General features: G+C 44.0%; 1 protein-coding gene across 8 annotated transcripts in view; it reads right to left on the bottom strand.

The window, feature by feature from the left end:
- The window catches only part of cadm2b (cell adhesion molecule 2b), a 326,778-nt gene that overhangs the window by 27,995 nt on the left and 272,151 nt on the right, over positions 1-26,632 (bottom strand). For all 8 annotated transcript variants that reach the window (XR_010324458.1, XR_010324459.1, XM_064301912.1 and 5 more), the window contains 2 exons: positions 12,443-12,595; positions 10,634-10,771 (listed from right to left, as the gene is read on the bottom strand). Coding sequence is in view for 6 of the 8 variants with exons in the window: in XM_064301912.1 (XP_064157982.1) it covers positions 10,634-10,771; positions 12,443-12,595 (291 nt within the window). In the remaining 2 variants the exon portion in view is untranslated. The remainder of the gene's footprint in view (positions 1-10,633; positions 10,772-12,442; positions 12,596-26,632) is intronic.

Below are 26,632 nucleotides of genomic sequence, written 5' to 3'. Positions count from 1 at the left end.
TTGTCATTATTATGCTAATCCTAACAAGTTACACACATTGGCAGACTGTACATAATGAAAATAAATGGCTGTTTGGTATAGTAATTTCAGTAAATGTGCATAAAATGCATGCTAGACTGAGCCTTCACTGGAATGGCTGATCTCTGTTCTGAATGTTGGATATACAGCACAGTCCTTCAGTATTTGGACAGTGACACAATTTCTGTTGTTTGGCTCTGTACTCCAGCACATTTAGATTTAATAATGAATATGAGGTTAAAGCACAGACCGTCAGCTTTAGTTTGCGAGTATTTACATTGATATTGGGTGATCTGTGTTACAGCCCATTTTACACATATTCCCCCATAGTTGTTTCACTGTCCAAATATTTATGGACTGCACTGTACATTGCACACTGTGCGCTAATGCAATATATTTAATCAGTTAGATGATACACTTCAATAGCATTCTCTGTCTTGTGGCTTTGGAGCACTAGGACATGACCAGGGGGTCTTGGCTTGAATCTGAAGTGTAACATTTCTGTTACATTACACTTCTGGCATCTAGCAGACACTCTTGCCAGAGAGAAATTCAAATGCAAACATATGTGCAAGGATCAAAGGTCAAGTGGTCAATAAGTTACTCCAAAAATGTGGAAAACAGCACTGGGGATTGAGTTAAAAAGAAATAAATAAATAAAAATTTATAATGAGGACAGAGAAAATAAATACCCAGTGAAACGATGAAGCGCACGCTCGGCCAATGTGCTCCTCGGCACCGCGGGTGTTCCAAAACCGGGGCTGGAGCGGGCAATATGATAGCAGCCTGTTTTTCCGGCTCTGTCTGACAGGGGGGGTCGGGAGGGCAAGCTGTTTGGCTCTGAGCGGATGTCTCTCTCTTCCTGCTACCACCACCCCCCCCCCCTCCACCAACACCACCTCCTCCTCCTCCTCCTCCTTCTCCTCCGCCTCCCCCTCTTCCCCACTCCACCCCCACCCCCTCCCCCCCACCTCAGACTACTTCTTCTCCCTGCAGTGTCAATGCTATCGCGGCTGTCACTCAGAATCTACCTAAGGGAACTGAGTTTTGTTGCGGCCCTACAGAAGAGCATCTAAGCATGCAGGAATATCATTCGGAAGACCGAATAAAAAAAAATAAAAAAAACGAGAATTGCTTTTGAGCCCAGTGCCTCTAGGGGGGTAGGTGGGGGGGGGGGGGGGGGGTGGATGGTGGCAATGGGAGGAGGAGGGGGAGGGGGGGGGTGTGGGGAGAAACTCTTTATTCAGGAAACACAAACAAATCAACAAACTCAGTCAGTCAGTCTGTGGCACCATGCGTTTAGTTTGCAGACAGATGATTTCTGAAGCCCGCTGCACAGAGACTGAAACTGAGCCCGGGCTTCCAGCAGAAAACAAAGAATTACAGCAGCCAAAGTTTTTATTTTTCTTTTTTTCTTTTTGACAGCTCAGCTACAGTATGTGGAATGAGCACAGAAAGTTCCTTGTAATCAGACTGAGTATTTTTTTAGAAAAAATGTACTTCCACCTTACTCCATATTATATCCATAAGATTTGAAGGTTTGATTATAAAACTACTTTAACTGCCCTGACAAAGAATTGTAACAAAACCTACGCAATCTCCATTAGAAGTTTTAAAGCTAATGTGTTAATGCCATTATAGGCAGTGCTGTCTTTCTTGAAATGCAATAATTTATCTTGATATTAATTTTAAAAAAAAGATTCTCTATAAGTACTGCAGGAGGGGTTTCAGTGGACTCCTGTCTTCAGCTTTTCACATAAATAACTGCAAGTGCTAGTGTTTTTAAAAAAATATATAATTTAAGCAGTTTGGTTAATCGGTTTTCATGATGGCTAAACTTTACATTTTAAGTACTTAGCAGTCACTCTTATTCAGAACGATTTACCCAGTTTATATGTTTACATAAAATCCATTTTTATACAGCTGGATATCATCTACCAAAGAAAGTCAGCATAAGTTCCCCCCTCAAGGGTACAACAGGAACACCACATCCAGTCAACCTAAACCAGTGGTAATCAAACCCTGTTCCTGGAGCTCTACCGTTCTGAAGGTTTTCATTCCAGCCTTAACAAAGCACACCACATTCAACAGCAAGAGATCTTGGCGAGCTGCTAATTAGCAGAATCAGGTGTGCCAAATTAAGGTTGAAGTGAAAACCTACAGGACGGTAGATGTCCAGGAACAGGGCCGGTTACTACTGCCCTACAACCCTGGAGCTGCAAACCCACTTCTCTAACCGTTATACTACACCGCCACTGTCAAACTTGCCAAACTGTGTTTCAGGAAAGAAACAAGCACCTGGTGTCGACTGTGAGTCAGTTGAGGATACATGCTGATTTGATCCAGACCATACGTTATTCAGCAAAAAAGAAAAAATACTGAAAAAAAATTGAAATGAGGATTATTGTCATGGGATTCGCCACACGGGCATTGAGGAAAAAGTTCTGGAGTTGTGGAGAGCGCACGCATTTATGATGTTGTGTGTTCCTTCCTTCCCTCTTATATGCAAGGTTTGTTCAAGGGTGTCCCCCAGAGACTGAGCTAGGCTGACAAACAACGGTAGCAGGGCTGATCCTGCACACCCAGGGACAGCATAGCACGGCGTTTCGCACAGCGTTTCGCCCGCTTGCTTTTCGTTAGGGAAGCTTCTCATACCCGCGAAAACACCGGGAGCGTCCTCTCTGACTGACAGGTCTCTTTTCTGACGCGGGGTGGCTGTCGGAGGGCTTGCCGCTGAAGCGCCTTCTCCCTCGCGCCTTTGAGTGTGTGACTTTCTATTGGCACGTCGACTCTTTAATGCAGCGTCTTGCTCTTTATCTGAGAACAGAGGGATGACGCTAAGAAGAGCGAAAGAGAGGACGGGGCCCGGAGCGGATCTCTGACAGCACTTAACCCTTGTGTTTAGTCCGGGTCACACCGACACAATTCAAACTCTTAGGAAAAGAGGGATGACACTTTTGAGAGATGCAGAGATTTCATAACCAGTTGCTAAACCAGCATAAGTTTGGTTTTTGTTTTGATTTCTATTTGTTGTTCATCGTGTATGTTTGCTTTATGTCTTTTTATGCCCAATTGTTTTCTTTCAATATAATAGAAAAGAATAAGATAAAGATGAAAAATAATTGAAAATTGATATACATATCAATAATCTACAGCACTAACAGTAACCACTAACCATAGTTTATATTGTCTACAATTGAGATAATTAAATATGGAATATATTTGCATACAATTTATATTAGTATTCCTTTAAAATCCCAATGATGTCCTGGATATATTTGACCCTAAGAGTAAAATGTCCAGTGTTAATTCAATCTCAATAGGGACCAAATGTACAGTGAGAGTTGATTTAACACAGCTGCTAATCAGTAAATAGAACAGAAGGGTTAAAGCAGCCCCCCCCCCCCCCCCCGCCACATTCCTGCTGATATTAAACTTGTTGATATATGAATCATCTTTCAAAATATATGTATACATGTACTCAGCCCTGATCTGTTCTTTGTGAAAGCTGAATAAACATCAGAACTCTGCGATAGATCTTTAGCTGAGGGTGGCAGCAGGGCAGCCCGTATTTGTATTTTTTTCTCCCCCTCTCTATTCTGTTCATTTGAAAGTACATGCTATTTTCAGAGCAATACTTAAGAGTACTACATAAAAGGCTTGAATGGATTAAAAGACCGACTTTACAGCTGAAGAATATACAGACAGTCAGAGAAGGCTGGTTCACTGCCTTGGGCAAGTCGAACTCTGCAGTGTAATCTGGTATCAGCTCTAAAGGTTCTGCTGATAACCGCCATCTAAGATGCAAAGACGATGTACGTGCGTGAGTGCGAGTCCTTTGAACTTACGCCGAGGACAACAGCCTCTCCCTCTTGCAGATACAGCGTAGTGATTTTCCACCGTGAAACTCAGGTACGTTAGATATAAACCGATTATTAGCATTGCTACCACCAAAGTCAATTTTAACTTATCAAAAAAAAAAAAAGCTATAATAATTGCTTTTACGGCAAACAAAACAATACAATGGGAGTCTGAGGGGGACCCTGCGCGCTAATCTTCGGTACACACACCGCCATACGTAATTACCTTCATAGCAGGACATAATTTGCTGCAAATGAATGTAATCTTTTACACCTCTGATTTCATTCTTGGGGGTATCATACTCAGAGCTCCAGTAATTGATTTGCTTTTCCTGGTGTTACAAGTGCTCGGCGTGTGCCAGCGCGGCAATGATTAACATTTCACTTACAAAGGAAATCAGAATTTAAAGGCTGATTTCCAACCCCAAACAGCAGGGACTTTGGAGAAGATTAAGAAAAATAAAAAATAAAAAAATAACATCAATAAATAAATAACAGACAAAAGGCGATTAAATAATTTAGCCTGGTTGTCTTCTATTTTAAAAGAAGGGAGAATTGCTGGTGTACTCGATTTCGACTCGGTGCGATGTTCGTGTTAACTTCAAGTGCAATTTCTGTGGAATGGGACCACTTAAAAGACATCGCCTGCATTATCCAACAGACACCCGATTAACCCTTTGAGCTGTATTTACGTAACCACTTTTCTTTTTGGGTAGCCTCCGGGGACAGCTTACACTATGGTATGTTACTGGCTACACTAAAAGCAGCACGATGCATTTCTAAATTATTCCAGAAAACAAATATGGCTGCTCTATTTTGTCCTGGATTTCTATCCCGGTGCTCCTTCTCTACACAGGGCATGTGTTGATCCACATGGAAAAAATTGAACAAGTAAATCTTTCGTTTTTCTTTTTTTGGGGGGGGGGTTGAAAAGTGTGTGCACAGTGCTGCTGTAAATAGAGTAGAAAGGGTTTTCCAACACAGGTGCATTTTGATAAGAAGAAAAATCCGCTTACTGGACTTTCACTCCATTACACGTCCTGAGCATTAGCCTGTATGTGCCCTGGAGTGGCTGAGGAGCAGAGTGTATGTGTCCTGGCAGACCTTACTCATCTCCCCTCTCCTCCTCATCACCCTCTCCCTCCCTCTACTCCTTTCTTGCCCATCCCTCCTTAGCTCTCTCTCATTCTCTCATTCTCTCTCTCTCTCTCTCACACACACACACAATTAGCACTTTTCTCCTCCACTGAAACTCTTTCAGGCTTAGACAAAAAGCATTATTGTAAAGGGGAAACGCAAGTATCCCCAGTGTCAGCAGAGCATTTCTGGGCTTAATGTAAGTGCATATACCTGTATTAGACAATATTTTTGAGGCAGAATTCACTACTACTAAAATACCAGTGAGACCACTAAGTCTCAAGAACTTCAAGGGATCAGCAAAAAGTCTCTCCTATTTTTTAAACACAGTGTATAATTTTAAATGTATTTTTGCCTGTTCCTGGTGATGTCTCTTTTGAGTATCTTGCCACCATAATCTTAAAATGGGAAGGCAAGATAGTGCTTCAGCATTCATCACTACTACAAGTAAATAGTAAATACATTTAACACTGAATGGTCTAGAAAAACAAGAGAGAAGCATGTATTTCTTTAAAATACACATGGGATGACACTCATCACTTAAAGTGTGTGTGTGTGTGTGTGTTTTTTTTGCCTCAAAATGATGCATATTTCAGAAATATACATTGAATGAATAAATTGAACCCAAACCAGGTTGCAGAATAAGGACCAAAATAACAACAACAAACCTTGTCATTGGGATTAAGGTCTGGCTGATGTAAAAATGTGCTAGCCAACTGCTTAGACCTGTGCAGAACTACTCACTAACTCGCTAACTCACTGCTTACAACAGTATATATCATATTGGCTGAATCTAGTTAATAATGGTTGATGCATTGAATTATCCTCTGGCCACACTATCTAGCAGATAAAAATGGCAAGATGGAAAAAAGACAGGGCCAAATTACATTGCTGAATGTAGCAAACACGGAGTTGCATTATTTTGTTAAGATAGCGTGGGTTTGGTTCAGAATTGCTTCCTGCAACCTGAATTTTTTCACATCGATAGCTTGACAGGCAGTCCCATTTCCAGCGGGTGTACGTGTTTACAGATATACAGGGAGCGCTTTGTGTATGCGGGGGAAAAAAAAGCAAAGGCTCTTTTGTGGAGATTTGGTACACTGATGGAGGTTCACATCATATCTGTAAAGTTTTGGTGACAGCTCAGCGACGCGCTGAATCCTTAAGCGTCTGACTTTAAAAAAAAAATGCAGATTCCGCCTTATCCGCACGTCCCCGGATGCGTGTGAGAGATTGCTTTCAGGGCCTCTCGCCAGACTGACGGAGAGGCAGGCTGTGATGATGTGTAGTGTTGTGCTGTTGGCCTTCCGCTGCCTCCTACGTGCGTGTCATTTCAACAGCAGCCACTCATATCACCCCCCCCCCCCCCGCCCGCCGTCAATCAAACCGCCAGCCTCGGCGCAACGATCCACCTGGAAACGCTCCGTGCGCCAAATCTTCAATGCGGACCAAAATATGTCAATCACTCGAACCCCAGGCATTTCAATGCCTCTGAAATCTCACGAGTAGCCTCACAAGATGGCTGATGAAGGGAAGGTGAAAAAACATCTTTAATTAATAAATGGTACACAAATGTCAAATGTCCAGTGTTAATTCAACACTACCGGGGTACATGAATCCACAAGGGTCTGTGTGTACTCTGTGTGGTCCCGAAACGGACCATATGTACTCTGTAAGTGTTGATTTAACACCAAATAGTTTACTGTGTATCTATTGCAGTATTGTTTTGAAAAAAAGAGCACGTTGTATGCTTGTATGAAACACACACATGCACGCACGCACGCACACACACACACACGCCTACTGCTTGCCTGCATTACATAATAAAGAAACATTGCAATCCCAACATTTTAGTAAGAATCATTAAACAAATTAAAAATAAAATATAAAACATCCCCTGGCCTTGCAGCCCTCCTCTTGATAAACTTCAAGCCCCCATTACCATGGTAGAAGCTCACAGCTTTTTTCTGTTACATAAAATGGCATGGTGCACCAGGGGGAGATGAAAGAAAAGAACTTAAAGCGCTGAGACTCAAGCGTTTCGAGCCCGGACGCAGCGGCGGGTCCCTGACAGCTATCTTTGAGAAATTAAATTATTTACGGCGGCGTTTTTAAGAGCGGTGGGGGTCGTAAACGCGCCAAACGCGGACTCCGGATCAGAAGCGGTGCGTCAGCTTCGGTGGCTCTAAATGGCCTTCGTGAGCCGGCCCCCCGGTTCCCCAGCGTCGAGGCGTTACACCTTCACACCCGATCACCGGCAGCTGCACAACAGAGGCCTCCTCCCGCTGTTATTGCAGGGCGTGCCATTGGCCCTGAGCTCGTCGGTCTGACTGCGATTGGAGGAAATTGGTTAGCGTTTAACGAGGAATCGCCTCCTGCCATTTTCTGCATGGGATCCCACCCTCCAAAAGGCGCGGACACAAGCTTCAAATTTAGATTGAAACACAGGAAGGGAGAGTGTTTAGAGTGCTTCTACATAGATTATCAGGTGAATGATTTAATCCAGCCTAACAGGCTTTCACCGCCGTTCATATGTAATGCCTCTATCACTCACAGACCCGCGGTTTCAGGGGTTAGAGTGCGCCGGGATACGCCAGCTGCCAAGGCAAGAACAATTACATAACCGACTCTGTGGAGGGCCCTCAAGGGAGAGTCAAATATATAAATGAATCATGGGGTGGTAAACTGTCATTTTAAACTTCGATATCAAAGACAGTGTGTTCCGAACCGGCGGGGGGAAATGCCACATTTGTGCCTGAAAATGCCATTAGAGGACATGTTTTATTAATGCTGTAAGCATGACTTGGACGAGCATTTCGAGATCACACTTTGAATGGAAATTTCCATTTTAAAACCCCGCAGCATTATTGTACATCATCCATATGTGCAAAGAAATCAAGGTGATGTGGTAGTAGAATGACTTTAAGGTTTACTGTACATTATTTCTGCGTTAAAGGGGAAAAGGTAATGCAGAAACCATTAAAAAAAGCGTAAGTTCTTTTATTTCTGGTGACATATTTATAGTTGAAGAGAAAGAAATTGGTTTTAGGGCAAGACATTTCCTTCCACTAGAATGTCAGGTTCTAAAGTTAGTGTGACATCATCGCTCTAATCACTGGCCAATAAATGGCCTGGATAACAACAGGTAGTTTTTCCTCAACAAGACATTCTGATAGATTGGAGACATTTAACCTGGTAAGATGAAGCTGGTCTTTGTCTGAGGGCTAGTTGTTAGCATAGCATTGGTTAAGATTCAACATGATTTAAAATTAACTTGCCCCCTTGTTTCTTCCAACAAAATAATGTTTTTTAGAATGGACACCCGTTCAAAGAGAAAGTCAGAAATAATATATTACAGACAATTTTTGTCGACGTTGATGTTTTAAATCAGCCAATACATGTTCAATAAAGTAGTTATTAACCTGCCAAATACACAAAATAAGTGAATCTTTCTCTTTCTTTCTTTCTTTCTTTCTTGAGAAATTAGACTTATGTTTCTCAGGCTAATCATTCACTCAGCAAAATGGCGACATGCTAAGAGCATTATTAGTGCTTGGGGTAACACCCCCTTCACTGTAAAGTACTGTTAGATCCAGGATAGGAGCCATTGTACATATGCATACAGTTATCATTAATAACACAGTCATGGCCGTTAATAAAATGGTGGACTTCCTCCTCATTCTCAGGAATTCTTGTCTCTGGTGGCACAGGAAGTAGAATGTCCAGCTTACACTTTCCCCCTGCAGTCTGCCTCGCTTAGAGCCAACGCCAAGAACATCGCGTCTGCGTTTATACTTCATTACGCTCGCTTCGCTATAGTGCCTGGGATGTGTTTCAGCAGAGGAGGGTGTTTTGATTTACATTTATCCATTTATGTTTATAATTAGTGTGTGATGGAGTCATTTTAACATTGATTTAATGGAGATGTGCCCCTGACAGTGTAATTAATCACCCATTACTAATAACTGATGGCCGCAGTATAGGTAAATTAAAGCATCAATTAAATCAACGGAATTAAACATTAAATAGGGGAGTGAGACAAAATTGCTTAAAGCGTTTAAACGAGGGTGCAAGTCTGCTTGAAAGAGGCTAAACTTCAGTGCACAAAGAAGAAAAACAACAGCTGAAATAATAAACTGAGCTCGCAAATGGTAATAAATCTTTAAAAAAAATGTTTTTTCTAAAAATGCGCTTGTTAATTTGCTCGGTATCTGGTTGTGTCACAGCCTCTCTTCTCCAGTCGGAAACACTGCCAGGGAAAGTCTTTTATAGTTCCCAGCGCTTAGCTCCGACAGCGCAGGGCAGGAGGGTAGCCTGGCAGCATCACGTGGGCCCACACGCGTGGACGGAGTATCGAGCACGCAGCGTGAGCTCGCTCCGACTTCTCCCTCGGGTTTGGGTAATATGAATTTCAAACCAAATAAAACTTGGAAGAATTATGCGATTCTGAGCAGCGTGCCGCATTTGCACTCTGGCAAGCGTACAGCGGCCCATTGCAAACTAGACATTTTGTATTTTGGCAGAGGGCCGCCTAAGGGTGGCAGCTGGCTAAGGCAAGCCCTGCCTTGACACGCCCCCACACTCCGCCCCAGCCCGCCCTGCCCCGCCCCCCTCCTGCACCAAACAGTTCTTGCTTTAGCGTTATGTTATGTACGGCTCCTCCCTTTCACAAAATGACACTGACTGCCAGCCAGACGTGCGTTGCCAGTCATTCCATTTAACTCACGTCTTGAATTTAAACAAATTTTATTCATTTAAAAAAAATATATGTTAGTTATTTTTTTCTCTCTCTCTCTAGAAACACGGCATTATATCTAATCTGTCTTGTAAAGGATAGCACTTGTTTGAGAGAAGTCAAAATGCCAGCACTATGAATGCTGGAATCCACCCCCCCCCCCCTCCCCGGTCCCGTAGCACGTAAACCCCGTGCTGGGGCCCCCTGGGTCCGCTGGTTTCCATTCCAACCATAATTGCACCCCCTGAATTGTAATGAGCAGTTAATTGTTCTTTATTAGCACTTTTAAATGTCTGTTGAGGGATGAGTTACCCTATATCATGTCAGAAATAGCACTGCGTGTTATGAAGAATAAATGTCCCGTATATACAAATCTGTTCCTTTATGAAGAGGTTACATGTTTAATTGACTACATTACAGACTGACAGGTGAAATCTGCGGGGTCCAATTTCCTCCCTGATTATTTGGACACCCGGTTAGTGAAGCTAATTCATTTGCGGGGAAACGGAGTGTTCCGAGCCAGTGCGTACGACGGCAGCGAGCCTGACTCGCCCTGCGTTAAGAAAAAGCTTTAAGCACAAGGAATTGTGGAAGAGCTTGAGCACGTGTGTCCAGCAGCCATAACTGAGCGCTGGGGCACCGTAAGGGGGGGGTGGGGGGGGTTAGGATAATTCAAAAGGCCCTGACTGACGGGAGCCCACAGAAAATACTAGAACATAGGATTTTCAGGGGTGGAGGGGGTCCAATGTGAGATCTTTTCCAGAATCCCTGGTGGTGCCCCTGACTGAGCGTGCGTGTGAGGGCCCCAGGACTGGGTTTGGATGCTAGCTGTACGGCGCGGTGCAGGACACGCTGCTATGCGTCTGCCGCGCGCGCACGGTACCTTGGACCTCCTTCTCGTTCCGGAACCATCGGATGTCGGCGGCGGGCTTGCTCCCGGAGGTCACGCAGGTCAGCGTGATCTCGTCCCCTTCCGCCGCCGGCTTCGTGAACCCCGCGATCTCGGGCTTCTCCGGGACCCCTGCAAGACGAGCGGAAATTAGGAATACGCTCCATCCTTCGCCAGCTCTCCATTCACGTGCTGCAGTGTCCCGTCCAGGAATGCTCTGCATTCTGAATGTGCTAACGACAGAGGAGGTAAAAGCCAGGCACAGAAAATAAAAATCCTCCCCAGTTTTTTTTTATTGCCTGAATTTGCTAATTAGCGCAATTCTTCAGCCAGCAGGTAGAAGTAATTAGTGAAATCAACTGGTTGAGTCCATGGGTGGAAGAAACACACAGCAGGACTTCTACTGTCTGAGCCCTGGACTTTCCGCCTCTGGTTAATGGGAGTGCTGCGGGTTTTAAATCAAGGCCTTCGCCAGCCACTCCACCACACATTTATTTATTTTTTTCATTCATTTTATTCATTAATTTTGTTTGTTTATGCTTGTATCATTATTTAACATTGTACAATTTAATTGCACTTTATCCTGATTGAATAGACTTTAGGTTTTTGCATGCTTGCTGTCATGTTCAACTCCCTAATGACTTTAATAGTGTAGGTCAAGTCATTAGAACCCTGCGAGCTAATAGGCCACCTAATTAATTTAGGAATAAACGATGAAGTGATAACACCCCCTGAAACTGGGACAAAAGCAGGAAATGAAGGAGGCTCCACTGGGCAAGCATCATTCAGAAACACAAAGCCAACCTCTGAGCTAAACAAACAGCCAATCAATCAAACAAACAAATAAATACATATCCTCAAGGCATGAAAACATAGTCAAATAAAATCCTTGATGCATAAGCAAGAGGTTAAATACAAAAACAAACATATTAGTCAGTACATGTCCTGTTCGTTTTTGATCACTCACAATTAAATCCATGGATACTTTATGTTGCAGCATTCACTGTTTTGAATAAATGAATGAAAACATCAATATGACATCACACAGGCATGCATGGTGCATGGTCATGGGTGAATAAACCCTTGCCTGATGTTGGAGAGGGTTTTATACACAAAGAGAGGTAGCATTCAATACACCTTCAGACCAACAGGACTTGCTCAGTCCCAAATTTTAAAATAAACAAATGATGCACCCCACAACATTTAAGGGACAGTAAGACTCTATGACTTCCATAATGGGCTGAGCCCTTATGTGCTGTTCTTCACATTAGCATCAGCCAATCAAAATACCTCATGGTGACATTACATTATTGGTTCATGTCAACACATTACACAAAATCTCCCCGGCCAGTCTAATTCAGCAATTGCTAGTATACTGTAAAATGTTCAGTGTTAGTTCTACTGACATCTGGTTTATATGAGTTTATAGGGGTCCAGCTGGGATAAAATGTACTCCCTGATTAGTACCAATTTTAACACTGAACATTTTGCTATGTACTAGTATTGCTAGTAGTCCTGCATTAGCTGTGACGTCCCAATTTTCAGTAAAAATGTCCCTTGTCCCACCAATTTTACCTCCCATCAATTAATTATGACCCACAAAAACATGAATAAAGCAGGTGACTGCAACATGGGGCTCATTTGAGTTCCCTACCACAGACCAGGTGCTGCATGATTACCACACACTGCAAATGGCAGACATGTAATGGACTAAAAAAAAAATGGTCTGAAGAAGAACAACAGGAAGTGCCCGGCTTGCCCTTTGACCCTTTGACACCTTGCCGGGACTGGACCAGCACTCACCCAGCACGGTGAGGAAGGCCTTGGCGGTTTTGACGGGCATGGTGAAGAGGGAGCAGGTGTACTGTCCTTCGTCCGACAGGGTCACCTCGCTGATGCTGATGGTCAGCTCCTGCCAGGAGGCGTGAACCAGCTCGATCCGGTTGTCCCTCAGCGCTGCGGGGGCGACATTTCACAGGGTCAGTCTTATTTACCACCCCCCCCAGCCCCCACCCCCCCCCCCCAGCCCCCTGTCCGCAAGGACACCGACTTCACCCTCTGACACCTCGCTTATGCAGATAACTGTGCCGGGGATCAAGGGCTCATCCGCACTCTTAATGCTCATCCACTCTCTCAATGCCTCCCAATTACCCGGGAAGGATGGAAAGAGTCTGTTGTACCAGAATACCCTTTAATGCACTTTTGTGAGTCGGATAAGAGTGCCTGCTAAGTGGCTGTAATATAATGTAAATGTGATGGGGAAAAAAATATATATATTTAACATTTTTTCCATTTCATTTTTGGATTGCATAACCCTTAGTGTAAAGGGGAGAAAAAAAGAAATAAATTGGGGGCTTAACAATTTGACATTTCAGTAGTTGGCTCCCAACATAAATTAAGTGCATTAAAATCAATCTCACAGTAAAAAGGCTAAATGAGTGTTATAATGAGATAGTGTCAGAAATTGCAGGAAATATGGATCTGGAGAAATTACAGCCTCTAATGATTTTGGCCCTTGGTATTTGAGCCTTTTACATCCCAGGCTTGTTCTGTAAGAGAGCAATAAAGGTTAACCAGTGTACCTTTTGCCCTAGAAATTCTGCACGGGCATAAAGTGTGATCACAGACCCAGCATTAAATATGCCTTCATTTGTGAAGCTTTTCAGTGGAAACTAAATAAATGTAAACTTCATTTTTGCAACATGGAAGAAGATGCTTTTACCCAGAGCGACACAAATGATCAAACATCAGGAATACTGAACTGCAGTAGTAGAACCACAGAGAAGGCACAGCACGCATGTTCATAAACAGTAACTGTGCAGTTTATGACCACATCCATGATACATACTTCCAATACATACAACTGTAGTAGCTAATTCATAAATGACAGCAATGCAGCGCCTCCGGAAAGTATTCAGACCCCTTCACTTTTTCTTACGTTACAGACTTATTATAAAATTGATTAAATTCATTTTTATTCTCATCAATCTACACCCAATACCACATAATGGCAAACGAAAACAGGTTTTTAGGAATTTTTTTGCAAATTTATTAAAGACAATAAATTAAAAATAATGAACGTTAAAAGAAGCTAGCCAATGATGCTCAGGGTTCAGGAAGACAAGCTGCAGTCCAAGAAGATCGATAAATATCAATGAAGGTTAAAGAGAAGCTGAAGACTCCAAGGCAGGGGCAAATGAAGACATAATGATGCAATAGTCAGTTAGCAATGCTCATGCCACAAATGTATCATTACCACACGCGTGCAAGCAATCAGAAGTGTGAGTGCACTCTGGAATGAGAGTGCGATGTCAACCCGCCAGATAAATCACCTCCATCCTCAACTAAGTGGTGATGCGCATAACTGTGTCAAAGATCCGTAATATGGATTTTTTAAAAAGAATATCAAATATTGGAAACCCTGAGGGCGACTTAATCAAATGGTACATTTGGCAACTCAAAAGCTTTGACTGCACGGACATAACGTAAACTGATCCCTTTAGAGATCCCACTCTGCCTGTGGTATTTATGGAATATGCACTGCCATGAATACCAGTTTAACCGGGGACCAGTACATGGCAAATTCGTCCTCTCTGTGGCGGGTAACAGTTATCTGTTATAAAAGCAATCAGTGCATTCTGAGGCTCCCACAATCGAACTGCTTTGTTCCCGCTGACGTGACCACGGTGAAATTCAGCAAATGATGTATCCCATGTAATTCCTTCATTAGAGAGGGGGGTCAGCCCCCCCCACCGGTGACAGACCACACGCTGGGGTGCGTGGGGGGAAAAGGTCACATTGTCCCCGTCACGTCCCGCAGAGGGAGAGGAGTGGGCACGGTTTTCAAATATACGGTCACCTGCTGCTACAGCACAACGCACAACAGGAGGAGTTAAAATTTAAAAGGAGAACAGGGAGAGAAAAAAAAATTGCAGCCGGGCTCTTAATTTAATAAAATCACACATTTTTAAACCCTTAATCCCTCCACTGGGCTGGAGTCCCCCAGGCACTCAGCTCTGCTCTGAGGCAGCCACTCTTAATGAGTTCCATTACACAGGTCAGCGCCAGTCAAATGTGAGGAAAATGGGTCAAGGTGGAAGCTTAGACACTGCCCTTGCGTACTGGGTATTTACAAGGGGTAGTCACACACACACACACACACACATGCATGCACATGCACAAACACACACACACACACAAACACACTTTGAATCAGGCAGCCAAAAGCGACTGGTAAAAGTATATTCCACATGTTAGGCAAACACAACGGATCAAGGTGCATACTTCAAGATCAGTGAGACAAAGTAAGAGAAGGGATAGGTCTCTCTCTCTCACACACACACACACACACACACACTGACATAAATCTTGTCAGCCAAATAGATCTATTGACATACATCTGATTCCATGAGTCAAACCCCTTGCATAAACACAGGACAAAATGTTCCGAGGTTGCAATAATGGAAAATAACCTTTAAATAACAGAATAGAATGGTCACAACAAGGGAGAAGTGCATGAGTAATACAAGGCAGTATATACAGTACACAGTATGTACATACCAGTTTTTGCTTTTGAAAACCAAGACTACTTTTTGCTAAATTTATGCTGCTTCACGGAGCACTGAGCATGCAGCAGTGTAGTGGTAATACTTCAGAAACTTGCCTCAGAAATTAATGTTATCAGTATAACTGTCACTCCATGCCATAATTCATTTTAATGACAAAAATGATGGTCCAGGAGCAGAAAGTGAAAGTGCACTTTCTGGGGATGGGGATGTTTATTTCCATGCCAGATGACGTACAATTGAGCTTATAGTGAACAAATGATTTGTCTAATATATATAACATATTTTTTTACTGCTATCATGTATAAATACAAACACGTATTTACAGGTCAGCTACCTGCAGCAGACATCGTGTCTCAGGAAGGGGGCAAATAATCACAATATATCCCAGCCCAAACCATGAAAAACAGCCCCAGACCAAGGGGTGACCAGATACACAATATGACCAAAGTATGTAATGTGCTGGTAAAATATATTATATATAAGTGCTTCTCGTCTCTTCCTCATAATATATTTATGCATGTACAGTAGACAATAATAGAAGAGAGAGAGAGAGAGAGAGGAGAGAAAGAGAGACAGAGAAAAACAGAGAGTTTTTGTACTCCAATCTACTTAACCCTCATGAGAATTTAAGAAAGTGAAAAACAGAACAAGCAGAGGAAAGTACTGACAGTGAAGGGGGTATTCTGGTACACTTGGCTGCCCAGACAGATGTTTTATGTAAGTCCTCAGATCTGAACTTCCATAGCAGACACTCAGAAGTTTGTTGGCGGAGCGTGCTGAAGGGGGAGGGCGCACAGAGAGAGAGAGAGAGAGAGAGAGAGAGAGAGGAGAGAGAGAGAGCAGGAGAGAGAGAGAGAGAGAGAGAGGTAACATCAGAGCGAGCTGAGTCAACTGTGGAGCCACAGGGCGAAGACACACACTTCATGCATGTGTCCCTGTGTCTCCTGGAGGCAAAAGCAGAGAAAGCGGAAAGAGAGGAAACACTCTTTTGTGCTGTCTGAAATCACATGTTTCCGTGTTGATAGCCGTCAGTTCTGGTGACACATAAGGCTGTACATCCACATCAATAACTTAAAAAGCTGAAATGTCTTGATAATTGACTCGATATTTCAGGTATGCATTTATGGTTACATCACTTCACTTTTTTCTGAGTTGCACACACACACACACACACACACACATAAACACAGACACACACTCACACATACTCATGCACACACACTCACACACACACACACAAACATACACACGCACAAACACAAACACACACACACAAACACATACATACACTCAAACACAGAGACACACTCACACACACACTAAAGCACGCACACACATGCATACAAAACCAAAAAGCACATACCGCAAATAATTCAGTGAAGTTTGCAGAACTACATCACTTCAAGATATGTTAAACAACATCAGAATTGTGACTAGGTTGGTGGAACTACATCCAGTGGATATAATTTTCTAATCTAAACCTTCTGTTGAGTTTAGAAAGGCATTAATCTTGTTGGACAAATTAAATTAATTAATGGTGCATTTCCTGAAACTGCCTGGAAGGTCTTTACCATTTAAAGAAAACATTTAAAGTCACCCAAATGATCACTTAATATTAATATACAGTAATTAATAATCTCCCATTAATTACAGAAAAATGCACTTTGGTTCCATGTACAAGTGAAGTGGAAGTTGTTTGGCGGCAATAACTATTTATGAGGACTGTGAAAAATTGCACTTATGTCTTGTTGATGAATTGCACATGATAAATTGTATCTGTCCACCAGAGAACGAAAAACTAGAACTGCCTAATTATCATGCATAATTGCCCCATAAATTATGCCATGATTGATACATGCTGTATATGTAGTGTTAAGAATAAATGTATTTCATAAACATTTTCAGAATTATGCCTAATATCATAAATAATGATAAATATGACTTATCTCTAACAGTCGTATTTGACATAGAATAAACACACACAGTCTTTGCTGTGGACCCTGTACTGTACCATGAAGTACCTACAGAGAAATGATCACATATAATATAGGTGCCAAAAGTTTCCCAGGCACCTTGGATGCATTCTACACTGCATTCCAAGCCAATTCTGACTGATGAAGGCAATCCACAACACCTGGGATGATTATTAATAATCACCCTCAGGTGTGCCTGGCTGAGCACCACTCCGTCACTGTCCCAGGTTCGGCAGGCCGCCTCAGCCTGAGCTTTTGGAGGGGAAAGGAACAGCTGACTGTAGCCAGAGAGGAGGAAAAGCACTCTCTGATCTTCCCTAACCCCGCCCCTGCCCTCCCCCCTCCCCCCTCCCACTCCCGCCAACCCTCTCAGCACCCCGTCACTAGATCATAATATATGGCTATAATATTTCAGATGCTCCCTATACGCAATTGTAGTGCATCTCGAGAGCTTATCCCACAAAGGCGATGGTAGGCACGCACTGTAGCGCTCTATAAAATTGATTGACAAAGACGAATACGGCTTTGAATGAGGGGGAAAGACAATGATCATTAATTCAGTTCGCGAGGCAGGAGGAGGCCGGGGGGGAGAGGCCGGGGGGGCCGGGGGGGCCGGGGGGGGGGGAGGCACTCCACCCTGATAGCGCACAGTTCAGGCCCGGCGCCCAGCCCCATGGCCGATCTATAACAATCAGGGCTTACACGGGGACGGGCTGACAAAGCTCTTTTTCCGGAGTGTTAGGAAGCCGATGTGATGAAAAGGCCCATTTCCACACACAGCCGAGCGGCCGCGGCCCCGCCCCGTTCAGCTCAGGACGGCGGCATAAATCCCGGACCTGACCTTGTTTTCCGGAAAGGCCCGCCGCGATCGCGGGGGGGACGCGCGTCCCGCACGCCGTACGCCGATGGGAGCCCCTCCCAAGGCCGTCTCATACCAGTAACTCCCGCTGACATTTCAGCATCCTCCAGGGGGCGATGCATACTTTATATATATATATATATATATATTTTTTTTTAAAACATGCTCGTCGAAACAAACTGCTGCTTCCCCTCCATTTGCTGACATTCTTCTTGACCACAGCCCGTTTGGGTGAGCAACGCTCAACGCGCTGCCACAGCACAGCGCTTCACACGTTTTTCTCTCCACCCTTCTCCATCTGGGTCAGAGGAGGAGGAGGAGGAGGAGGAGGAGGAGGAAAAAGAAAATAGATTAAAGTAAATAAATAAATAAACAAATAAATAAGCGAATGAATTAAGCGAAATGGATTAAAATGCCGAAACGATAGCGTTGCCTCAGGCGTGTGAGCAGTCATTTGATAACTCAAGGCCAGCTGGCATTTAATAAAATGTGTCAACAATAATTTAATTACTGGAGCCCACCGCACGCACGCACACACACACACACACACACAACTAATGTAAACCTGAGCATTAGGGACTGAACGCTGTGTGATGGTTTGACAGAATTATAAGGACAGTTAACTCATAATAAAATAAAACTAAAATAAGTTATTTGAGGGAAAAGCAGTGGCTACAGCAGTTAGGGCGTGTTTTTAAGAGCAGGTCTAGTGGTCTGCTTGAGAAATGCACTGGTGACAGAGCCATGTTCAGATAAGAACAGGTGGGAGACAGTCCAAGGCCAGGGCGATCCATCAGTCCCGCCGGCGAATGAGGACGTATATCACATGTCCCGTTAGAAGCCTGCCTTGTGGGTGATAGATTTTACGCCCTTTCCCCATTGGACGGAATCACACGAGAGGCGCAGCGCTAAACAACCCTAGCAATGGCTTTGAACAACAACGATGAAATTTTATAGTATATTATAGAATAATAGAGATACAGCTAGGTTTGTGCTGTATATAGGGCCATTTATATGCTGTACATGCACACAGCGCTGAAAGAAATCCAGAGACCACCCCATATTTTTTGTAGAAGAATCAGAGTTACTCCACCAAACACTGATTGTTCAACCCTTCCTAATCGAAGATATTGTTTATTCTTACAATTCATAGTGTTTAGTGAATTATTCAATGTATTAAAAACATGCTGTCGTGTATTTTTAGTATTTTGACCATTTGTCATTTTCTGCAAATAAATGCTCTGATTGACAGTGTTTTTGTTTGGAATTAAAATAAAATGTGGTCAATAGTTCTGGAAAGAAAATTAGAAGTTATATTTTACACATGCCCATGAGCAGTGAACCTGAAACGAACTGTATAAAGAGTATTTGTTTATTTTTGGACCGTGGACATGAATAAAATAATAAGAAGGAATAGCTGAATAATTTGATTGTCCCAGTAGAAGGTGAGTGGCACACCATCTGTGAGATGAATCAGTCTTTTTGAAAGTCATGGGCTCTGGACACTAGGAGGCTGAGATGTGGGGAGTACCTGCGTCTGAGGGGGACTGGCAGCAGGTTACCCACACCTGTGCATGTGCCCTCACTGGTGTGACTGTACACCTGAAGCTCAGACCAATGGCTCCTGGGTATTCAGTGGCCAGGAGGGTTATTGCTGATTCTGTGTTATGTGATTGGGCCTTGCCTGCAGCTGGAGAATCTTGATTAGGCTTTGCTTGATGCATGGTGAATTTTTTTTTTGTTGCCATTCTGATACTGATTGAGTCGTGCTCACTGCAGGTCGATATAGATGGGGCCTTGCTCAATGCCAGATGGTTTACTTTGGGACACGTTTAACACAGGCCTAATTTGATTGGGCCTTGCTCGCGACAGGCTTATGTTGATTGGACCACGCCCACCGCCAGATGAATGTAATTGGGTCACACTTGCTGCCGGCCGATCTCTATTGGGCCATTCTCATCTTGGTCAGTGGCTCCTGGGGAGCTGCGGTGGCCAGATTCCAGGGCCGATGGTACAGACTGGGAGATGATTTTCATCACAAAAGTCTAAGCAATTTAAACTACAAAAAAACACATATTTTCGCAATATTATTATTGATTCTGTTTGTTGGAGCAGGACAAGTTCAAAATTAAAGCATTTGCTGCAGGAAAAATTAGAAGCTCAATTGGTTGCCGTAAATGTGATGTGGGAATCAGAAATTTGAATTCTTGGATATTTGATAAGAGTTGTGTTGTTATGGGAATTTGATTCAGTTAAATGGGTTAAACTGTAGTAGATGCCAGCAGGTTTTCAGAATTCATAGATGCAGTAACAATCTCATTTCATAAACATCCATAATACATATCAACAGTAATGTGTCAATCTGAGCACAAACACACACACGCACACACACACACACACACTTAATTTCATAGAGCCCTCAATTTTAAAGATGCCGCCTTTTTACAGAACACTAGCTTCTTTGCAACTATCAGTGAAAGAAAGACAATTCCAGATATGGCAGGTCAACAAAAATGAAATTTACCAGCACTGTATATGCAGTGCAAAAACACACTTACTGAGTTGGTGGGAGAGAGCGAGAGAGCGAGAGAGGGAGAGAGAGAGAGAGAGAGAGAAATAGAGAGAGGGAGAGAAAGAGAGAGAGAGACAGAAGGGGGGTGAGAGAGAGAGAGAGAGAGAGAGAGAGAGGGAGGAGAAAAAGGGGCTGCTGCTTGAGCAGTCAGGCCTGAATTTCAATAGATCCCAAATCCCAATGTACAAGAATGCACATCATATTGCCTGGACACCATCTCCTGGGAACAAAGCAGTTCCGCTCAGGGAGAGTATATATAGAATCGAGGCCTCGCCTGGCTGCAGCTTTCCCTCAAATATATATGCAGAGTTTTTCGCACCGCAGCTAATGACTGTCTTGTAGGACAGGTGTCAGACAATACCGGGTACATTTTAAAAGGACACGCGCCGAAAAAAAAATACCCAGAATTCTCTCTCTCCGAGAGCAAGGGGAGCGGAGGAACATGAATAATTAACCGCTGTCACAGCGGAACGCAGGGCCTGCGCTCGCTGAGGGCCGGAGTGATGTCATCGGTCTCCTCCAGTGTGGTCAAGAGGTGAAGCAAACAAAAGCCCAGAGCAGCTACTGTAAACAAGGGGTTCACACTGGCCCAGATTTCTGTACACATGCAGGTGGGAACCCAGGGGCAGCTGAGCATTTTGGGAAGTTGCGTTTATTCACTTAATCCACTGCAGTCAGTCCAGCATTGTTCCAGGCTTAAGAACCTTCGCTTTACGGTTCTTTCTGCCTGCTCCGGCCTGTGATCTTCAATACGATCAGACAATCTCTCCCACTTCTCTCTCCTGTGGGACTAGAATATTATGGGAGAGTTTTGTAGGATCATTTAAAATAACTCCGCTTTAAGATGTTTACCCTGATCTTTCTTTGCTTCGCTTTGTATGTCCTCATAGAAATTCCAAGGACGGACATCTTTAAACGAGTCTTCAAATAGGCACACCACCACAAAAAGAAAACAAAATCGCAGTTTAATATTTCATATTCAACCTTAAAAATAGTTGCTGCACATTCTTTCATGTCTTTCGCGTCTGCATTATTGACTCAGCTACAGTAACCCATGAACTGGAATATCTTCTCAAAGTGTCCGCTGTGTGTCACCTGCCCTGCAGGGCAACAGACTAGTACAGAGTTGAAATAATCCAAATTCCTCAGGGGAAAGAGTTTATGTGTGGATGCTCAATCGATTGCTCCACAAAGCCAGGTAGGAATTTCAAACATCAGCGCGCCTTCAAAGTATCTAACATGATGCAATTTCAAAAAGCCCTAGATCCAACACGTCCAAGGGTTGCATGCAGTAAGTGAAGCTTTCTACAGAGACTACGTCCTGCGGCCTGATTCTTTTTTTAACGATGGTGCATTTGTACCAAGTGTTTCTCCCGCGCTATTTTTTTTAAAACAATGCATAAATACAGTAAGTGTATTGAGACCCCTGGATGACTCTTCCTGGTAAGGCGCTGTTTTAGTGCGTGGATGGGCCCCATGAGTGTGGGATTGAATGCGGGCCCTGTTACTGCTGACTGTGGCTTGTGGCCCCTGCAGTGCGATGTGTGATTCATTCTAGCATCGCACAGGGGTGGGAGGGTTTCAGTCAGGCAGGATCACATGACCCCACCACTGGTCAATCGGGAGGACTGTATGTAAAGTGTCTGTGTAAATCCTGTCTAGGAAAGCAGTTTACCCTGCTGCCCCCCAAAAAAAAAAAAAAACTACCCATCCCCTGAACCCCCCATGACAGATGCCCTGGTGATGAGAAGCAGTGGTTGATATCACTTGCCTTGGAGACTGTAGCAATGAGCCCAAACTGAGAGAGCACTGAATATAATTACGCATTCTGCTTTGGATAATAATAAAACGCATTGCATATTACTGTGTAAACAAAGCATATGCATTTCCATTTCCATGTTAAAGGCCTTTTTAAGATATGCAAAGCTATCACTTGCAATTCTGTCACTAGTATTCTGAAATTGCGAGCATGCAAGTGTGGAAATAATTTTTTATGCAACTGAAAAAGAAGAACATTAGTCTTCTCAATGAAAAAAGCAATGAATGTGGCTACATTTAGCCCCTGGGCTGCTAGTTTAATAGGTCTGCTATAGAGGACATTTTTATAAAAAGATGACAAACTGAACAGGTATTTATGTGGGTTTAGGGGTTGTGCATACAGTACACTAACTCATTTTTAGAAAAAAGTATATATGGCTACACTTGTTTGATAGAGTGTGCCTTTGATTTCTAGCCAAGGAGAAAAAAAACACCACAGAAAAATATCCACTTATAACGTCTGTTTGCAAAGTCAGGCTGACGTTCAGCTGGCCAAGAGCCTTTCACTTTAACGTCTACCTTTATCTGTCCTAAGGAAACTCAAGCTCTCCTGAAATCAGAAACGGCAAATTGTAAATATATGTTTGCATGCCGAGACAGCGGACGAGCTGAACTGAACAACAGCAGCAGTGGACGCTGGGAACCACCACTCACATTTTGCAATTTGGCTTTAGGGGGAAAGCGCTGCACTTAAAATCCCATCAGACCCTGTGACGAGAGTTTAGATTGAGCCACGGGCACTAGCCTCATTTCCCATTGTCCTCCGACTGCTGATTGAAGATTAGGGGGCCGGGGATATTACTGGGTAAACAAGCCACTTCCAGGAACGGGGCACATCTACGACCTGTGCTTAGAGAGCCTCCATTCAGAGATTAATTTAAAATGCAATCAGTCTTTAGCGCGCACAATGGGTAAATCCCGTCTGGAGGGATTGGTGTCATCTTACCCATCCTTATTTTGTGTCCAAGCTCGCTGTCGGCGCAAGTGTAAAAAGAGCTAAGCGTTGAAGAATGCCTTTGTTTGTGCAGTCAACCTCATTGTTGTCGTAATGATTTCTGAAAGAACAATGGTCGACTAATAACGGGTATTAGCTTGACTGGGGCAATCGAAGGTACGTGATTGACAGTTTTACCCACACACTCAATTCCCAGGGGTCTGTGATTGGCCAGAAAAAGGGCATGGAGACCAACAGGAGAGCTCGCGTGATTAGAAATGAGGAAAGGAACATCGCCGCATCGTACACTGACAGGATTCTTATCACCGTCAATCATTCAGCTCGTCTCACCTGGGAAGATTAATTGGACGGTCAATAGCCTCCTTCACCTCACTGTACCCAGCTCCAAGATTTGTGCCCACGCTTTGACCACTTCTGCCATGATTTTCTAGCAGCCTTATGGTTCAGCGGAACACACAATCAATGTGTCCAGAGTTTGCAAATTTCGTATTTCATTACATTCATATTTTAGTTATTTAATAGATGCTCTAATGCAGAGGACCCGTACACATTACATTCTACATTTGTTTTTTTGTTGTTTTGGCTCTGTACTCCACCACTTTGGGTTTGAAAATGAAACAATGAATGTGAGTTTACTGTGCAAAATGTCTGGGTGATCTGTGTCGAAATTACAGAACTTTTCATACATAGTACCTTTATTTTAGAGCAGGAAAAGTATTTAGTCCAATTAACATGATCTGAAATAAAGTTGTCATATTTAGTACTTGGTTGCAAATTCTTTGCATTCCATGAGTGCTTTGCAAAGGGTGCAGTTTGCAGTGTCCCATCCCAGAATTTAACCCACAACTATAACAATTATCTTACACTGTCCAGCCACATTACAGAGATAAAGCAGCAGTCTTCTGGCACAATTTGCTTTATTTTTGTGAGTCAAATTATTGAATTGTAACCATCACATAGACTGCACCCTATCTCAAATAATGTGTTCATGAAGGGGGAAAAAATGAGAGACCTGTCATTTATGCGCACTTTTAAAATTTCCTTCACTGACTTACTCGGTAATTTATTTATTCAGCTTGTCACGTCCAGAGCAACAGATAAAACAGAAAAGCATTTTTAATGTTAAATGGGAGGAAGACAGAAGAGGAAGGGCCTGCTGTGTTGGGAAGAACACACTCGGGTGACACCCCCACCCTGCATCTGCTGGGCCAGAGAGAATCAAGCCCTGCTCACCCTCTGCCTCTGATCAAGGGGGGGGCGGAGATGAGGGCAAAAATCAGCAGAACCGGGACCTGCGCACAACTTTCCAGCTTTTAACTAAAACCGGGGGCGGGCGGCTGGGTTCCTGTGCTTGTCAGGAGGAGGGGCGCGTTTTTGGGGCGCCCATGCCTGCGGGACAGGCGAGAGGACACTGCCGAGCAGGGTAACGAGGCGCTAGCGGAGCTGTGGACCAGCAGAGCTCGGCGCGGCGTGCCGGAGTTCCGGAATAATTTGTGCGAAGAGCGTCCGCTGAACGCATGAAGGCGTGTCGGGGCGGCGGTCACCGCTGACCTTCCCCGTGAACGGAAACTGGGATCACGCTCCACTCGGCCCGCTCCAACCAAGAGGCGGCTGGAGGACAGACGGCGGGGGGGGGGGGCGGCGGGGGGGGGGGCGGGAACAGAGAGCGTGGGCGGCGGCGAGCTCAGGGAGAGCCGTACGGCTCAGCCGGGCACGAGCAGGGCAGCGAGCTGTTCGCGGTGCAAACCCGCTGCCCCCTGCTGAACGCCAGCCTCAGCCCCGCATCCCCCCACACACACACACACACACCGACACCGATCCAGCACTTAGAGCATTAATTCACCATTCGCTCTCAGCTCTTTGCTGGCAGCCTTGATAAGCCCTTGAAGAGCGAACCCTGCAGGCCCCGCCCCGCCCCACCTCTGTCGACACCTTGCAGACAGCAGATGATTTTGTGCAGATGTGCCAAAGAAAAATGCACAAAAAAATGAAAACAGGAACCACTGACAATGAAGCCATATTGGTCCCACAAAACACAAAACAACCAATCATTCAGCAGCAATAATTCAGCCTATTGAGCAGCAATCTTTCAAGCCCAGTCAGCAGCAATAGTTCAGCCTGTTCTGCAGCAATCGTTCAGCAGCACGGAGCACAGCGTGTTCTCACTGTTTGAAGACCCAGTTTACTCTTAATAGCAGTGAAACTGTATCTCAACGTGTTCTGGCTGCAGTGACTACGTCCTTCACAATTACTCTTCAGCATCCTGACCTAGCGGATGTTTAAATGAACACATAATTGCGGCAATGTGGTGTAATGGGCATTAGGTTCTTAAAAGCCAATTAAAAGCCAAGCTTGTCTCATGACCTTTTGGGTGAATGGAAGATGTCCCCAATTACTGCTTTGAAAAAGACATAAACATCTGTTATGGAAAATGAGGACGAATTTAATTAGACGTTTTGTGAAAGAGCATATACAATGCATTGCCAATGTATTTGAGGCAAAACTCAGAATTAGCCATAATGAAGCTAATAAAGGGAGGAGAAATGCCATTTGCTTTATTGCCATTTCGCATCTATTGCCTTTACAACCTGGGCGACTATGTACCTCTGATTAATTAAAACGTTCACAAACAAGCATGCAACAGAATATCACTTATTTTACATTCACCTCTATAAATGTAATTTCATTCACTGGAACAATGTTCCAAAGTTGAATTAATTCTTACTCCCAGGAGAGGCGGAAAGGAAGTAAATTGTAATGAACATTGCCCAGGACAACTGTGATATCATTTGTCCCCCTCAATAATAATAATTCATGAGCTGGCGGCATATTAAAGGGATGACTCCACAATTAAACAAGGGACATATGGTCCACATCAATTTTCTTTGGCGCTGTACCCCCCATACCCCCCCCCCCCATAACCGCAACAGTCCATCCTTCCTAATTGCCGGAACGCATGAACGAGGAGCCCGGCCCGGCGCTCCAGCGATGCGCCATCCATCTTAGCGGCTGCAGCTCCTGGCTGCCCACAGGCCCTCGCGGCGGGCCCCCCCCCGGGAAGGGCAACGTCGTGAGGCTTTGCGGTGGTCGCAGTCGGGGGGAACCTTAAATTATTAATGATTTTATAAGTGGAGTTCGCCCCAGCAGCAGGGGGGTACCAAGTTTGGTCTTGGGATGTACCGTGAGTAGACACTCTCATCCATATGTATGAGGTTGGATAATTTGGTGAGCAGTAGGTGGGAGGTGGA

Source organism: Anguilla rostrata, chromosome 12 (assembly GCF_018555375.3).
Source record: "Anguilla rostrata isolate EN2019 chromosome 12, ASM1855537v3, whole genome shotgun sequence".
Taxonomy (NCBI): Eukaryota; Metazoa; Chordata; class Actinopteri; order Anguilliformes; family Anguillidae; genus Anguilla; species Anguilla rostrata.
Note: the sequence above shows the minus strand (reverse complement) of the source record. Positions and strands in the feature narration are given on the sequence as shown.